At 35.6% G+C, this 4,985-nt stretch overlaps 1 protein-coding gene across 2 annotated transcripts in view; it reads left to right on the forward strand.

The window, feature by feature from the left end:
- Positions 1–3,748: 3,748 nt before the first annotated feature.
- The window catches only part of LOC107573800 (uncharacterized), a 4,276-nt gene continuing 3,039 nt past the window's right edge, over positions 3,749–4,985 (forward strand). For both annotated transcript variants that reach the window (XM_016260245.1, XM_016260246.1), the window contains exon 1: positions 3,749–3,868. In XM_016260245.1, the coding sequence (XP_016115731.1) occupies positions 3,830–3,868 (39 nt within the window). In that variant the 5' untranslated portion in view covers positions 3,749–3,829. The remainder of the gene's footprint in view (positions 3,869–4,985) is intronic.

The following is a 4,985-nucleotide window of genomic DNA, read 5'->3' on the forward strand; positions in this document are numbered from 1 at the left end:
GAGACAAAAACATTAAAACCCATTACAAACGAGGCATTCGTTGCATCCAGTGGGTACATAATTACAGATTATAATGACTTATACTGTCTTTTTACACATTGCGTTGCATCGCGCCATGTAAACATAAAACCAGAAATCTAAATCTAGTCGTGTCCTCTTTTGCAAGACCAAACAACGTAGTTTCACTTTCACAACGAAGCACACGGCACCTTCACGACATGGCGGCAGCGGCAACAATACTACAGCGAGAATAAAAGTTACACCTTCTTTCTTTGCGTGAACATTTGGGCGGCGTTATGCAAATCTTCCCACATAGTGAGGTAGACATGTGGGGGTGTGTTAGAACGAGCTGTTTTAGGTAGGTGTGGCTGACTCTTAACTTTTATAAAGAATATCTCTTTGGATTTGAGACTTTAGTCTTTGCAACTTTACAGATCTTCTTTATGCACCAAGAGCTTGTAACACTCCAAAGAGAAAGAAACAATTGAAATCGCATCATATGACCCCTTTAATATATCCGCTTTATTTGGAACACAAGATCGGGCGCGCCATTTTTAACTTGAATGTGGATATGCTATTATAATTTTTAAGTGTATATAATAATATTAATATCTGTGTACATAGCCTAGTGCAATGTTGAAAGTCCCTTTAATAATGCTTTGGGTCAAATATGGACTAACCCAACTTTTGGGTTAAAAATTGAATGTAAAAATGTAACCCAACAGTTGGGTTAGTCCATATTTGACCCAAAGTTGGGTTGAAACAACCCAGCATTTTTTAGAGTGTATGAGATTACAGGAGTGTGCATTAGCATGTTTTCCGTTGTAAATGCATGAAGGGATTTATGAAGTCATTGGAAGATAGGCCTCATGAGTGCTATTGTTGTATTTGATGTGAGATTGCTCTGGTTGGATGCGCTCTCTTCGCCCACAGATAATGCACATCTCTTTCTTTTCCCCCCTCATGTTTTCTGCTCAATTAGTAGCTAGTGAAGCGCTTTTTCTCGTTTGTCAGCACAAACACCTGCATCCGGAGACGTCCCCCATCAATACTGCTTTATTCCGCAAACCTTCACTTATGCGCTCGGTAAACGGCGCGCGGATGACAGCGAAATGATACGGTACCGGCGCCGTTTCACAGCAGGTAGCGGCACAGAAAGAAGGAAATTACCAACAGCTGGTTAAGCTTTGTTTAGCTGCCTGCTTTTGTGTTTTCAAGCACTTGGCACTCAAAGTCAAAGACAAACCAGCGGCTGTGTCACAAAACCTAGTGCCGCATTTTTAGCACCATAGACACCAATTGATAACCAGTGTTGGGGAAAGTTACTTTTAAAAGTAATGCATTACAATATTGTGTTACTCCATAAAAAAGTAACTAATTACGTTACTTAGTTACTTTTTATGGAAAGTAATGCGTTACGTTACTTTTGAGTTACTTTTTAAATCTGGACAGGGCTTGCTGGTTTGTTTTTAAAATAAAAAAGTTCTATTTTTGGCAAATATAAAAGCCTTTTCACACCAAAAGTGAAATGAATAAGCCTCAGGCTGAAGGGAGAGTAAAGTTACGTCCGTACAGTAGAATGCAGAAGAAGACATTTCAACACACTTCAGCAATAAACAAAGACACGAATGTTTGTCTAGAGTAATTTCTGCTTATTAGTGTGCTTGGATCATCGAAGCTCAGAAGCAAAGACATTGCTTAATAGAATGGGATTAAATACATAAAGGATATTTGTGTTGTTTAACATTTAATTATTGCAGGTTTGTGTCATATTCTGTGTTGCATTATTTTTATTCATTTTGAGGAATACTGAATCTGTGTGTTTTTGTGAGTGAGATGAATTAATGCATATTCATATTTATTTTAGAACTACAGTAACATCTGATTTCTCTCAGCATGGGGACAGCAGAGCTGTCAATCAATACATTGGAGAAAAAAAAGTAACTTGCCTTACTTATTTGAAAAAGTAACTCAGATATTCTCGTCAATTAAAAGTAATGCATTACTTTACTAGTTACTTGAAAGGCTGATTTGTTGCTAAAAGTAGAGACAGATAAATCATACATGGAACAAACATGAGCATGAGATAGATTAACAGTATAACACCACACATGCTGCGCACACAAAAAGACAAAATATCTAAATGTTCATATACTTAACTCTATACTCACTTCATTTAACATCTGAAACGCAAGTCACTAAGTATCCTTCTTAAGTACACCTTATATGTTAATTTAGATTTGTTCATAAAATAATAAATGAATAATACTAAAATATAGATAGGCCTCATTTGAAATACAATATTGAATAATTAAACACATTTTTAACAATTTAAGTTTTTTTTATTGGCTAGTAAACTAGTAAAACTACACATTCTGAACAATTATAGTCTGAAGCAGTGTATTAGTAGTTAGTTAGTATAAGACAAGTCTGTAAAAATAGGGCACAATCTACTATGTTAACATGAAGAAATATTATGTACAGTTTTTTTAACTGCATTTTAAATTACACATTGTATTTTGTGCTTTTGGGTTAACAACGGATAATGGAAAATGGATATGTCCTGGAAAATTAGAGCCTTTTCCATTTGTCTAGATATTTTTCTTAGTGTACTAACTGATCAACAGTCGCAGGTACAAGCTACTAACAAGGTGCGTCATAAATGAGCAATTATGAAATTATTATTATTATTAAATTGAACAATTGCAAATAACAGGAAACTTAATATACGTGATGTGTGTACTCTTTAATTTCCTCTTTTTGTGTAATTTAGATTAGTGTGCCTTTTTATCGTTTGAGTCACTTATCAAAAGTTGTTAAAAGTTGCCAAATACATTTTTAAAATAGCTAAATTTGTTGCTAGGTGCTTTTAGAGAAAAGGTTGTTAGGGTAGTGTGAAAAGTTGCTAAGTTTAGCAACAAAATTGCTCAAATCCAAACTAGATGCCATAACCTGAGCTTCCTACAATGGTTGCCTAAGAAGTAAGCAAGGTGTTGTTAGCTGTCAGTACTCAGATCTTCAGGGTCGTTCACTTTCTGATAGCCTATAGACTGACTTTTGTTTTCATGATTATGACTGTTATTATAATTTGGAAGTGCATCAGGACCATAAAACCGATTTCGAAAAGCAAGCACGGAAATGTTATTTAATGCAGACATAAAAACCGAAACGTATTAAAAGACAACAATTAAAAAAGTATGGTACAATAGACTAATGATATTAAAAATAAAAATAATTAAAAAGCATGCAGAGCGCATTAAATGCGAGTCAATGTTGACCCCTAGAGGCTATTATAGAGAACTGATATGATCTCAGAACCAAAGAAATATAATGAGCTCTTGTTATTTTTTAATTATTACACGTGATTATTAATATAGCCTAATGCAGTTATTTCTGCATTTTTATATGATTTATAATTCTTATCATTTAAATCTGTTCTTAAACTGATGCTTAAACTTGAAATGAATGTAGGCCATCACAAATACCATGTAATTAATTTCTCGACAGTTAAACGGGTTTGGAAAGATTTGGCTATTAGCCTATATTTTTGTGCATATATTAAATAATAAGAAAAATGATAGGCTATAAAGCACATATAAGAAAGATCAGACCGAATGGAAAGCGCAGGATGTACATTTACATGTATACATGTGCGTTTTTTGTCTTTTCCGCAGGTGCACCACTTTACTGTAACTCACCTGTGTGTCACGTGACCCGCTTTACTGTAACTCACCTGTGTGTCACGTGAACCACATGACTGTGACGTCATCGATGCCCAACTTTCATTTGAAGTGTTTTATGGGAATGAAAACTACTGCGAGCTGAAAAAATGGGATGCTGTTTCTCCTCTCCCGATGGAGACGATGAGGTACGAGGCTGTTTTATGGTTATGTGATTTTACAGGTAGATTGAAGTTAAAATATGTATTTGTTTAGCTATGACATCTTAGAGAATTAGTAGTGTATCAGGTGGATCTAAACTTAGACAAAAGCATTGACTTTCTTCCTTCACTGTTTTTTAGACATGGGAAACATCATTTAGTAGGCTATATATTTAGTAATTTAGTAGGTCAGGCAAGTAGATTTGTTATTTTCAGTCTGTTTTCACGCCTCAGTAGTTCAGAACAAGCCTTTATCTCACTGTAAAGTGGGTCATGTGCAGCTTGACGAGAAAGAAGAGTAAACATGAAGCAAACGAAAAGACTTCTGTCTGAATGAAGGAATGGATGATTATACCTGTTCAGTGATTTGTGCGTGTATAATTGTTATATTCAGTGCAGCAGAAGTTTATTCGTTTTAAAATGGTCTTTCTCTTCTTTTAGTTGTGAATTTGTTCTCTTTAAAGGGGTCATATGATGCGATTTCAATTGTTTCTTTCTCTTTGGAGTGTTACAAGCTCTTGGTGCGTAAAGAAGATCTGTAAAGTTGCAAAGACTAAAGTCTCAAATCCAAAGAGATATTCTTTATAAAAGTTAAGAGTCAGCCACGCCTACCTAAAACGGCTTGTTCTAACACGCCCCCACATGTCTACATCACTATGTGGGAAGATTTGCATAACGCCGCCCAAATGTTCACGCAAAGAAAGAAGGCGTAACTTTTATTCTCGCAGTAGTATTGTTGCTGCCGCCGCCATGTCCTGAAGACACTGTGTGTTTCGTTCTGAAAGCGAAACTACTTTGTTTGGTCTTCCAAAAGTGGACACGACTAGAAATCAGTGGTTAAGTTGTATTTACAACACTGTTCCAGAACACTTCAACCCAAATATTCAGATGTGTGCAGCACATTTTATGGAGGACTGTTTCCTGATCCTGGGAGAGTAACGTTAGACTAAAATGCCGGCTGTTCTGACTCACAGACTGTACGTACGTTTTTTATATTTAAAGGATTTACCACTGATGATTCAAACATGAGTTTTGAGCAGTGTAGAGTAGGGCTTGTTGTTTGTCATTTCTCCGATCACAAATGCAGACATGGTTTTATGTTTAC

This window comes from Sinocyclocheilus grahami, unplaced genomic scaffold, assembly GCF_001515645.1.
Source record: "Sinocyclocheilus grahami isolate Dianchi unplaced genomic scaffold, SAMN03320097.WGS_v1.1 scaffold2039.1, whole genome shotgun sequence".
Taxonomy (NCBI): Eukaryota; Metazoa; Chordata; class Actinopteri; order Cypriniformes; family Cyprinidae; genus Sinocyclocheilus; species Sinocyclocheilus grahami.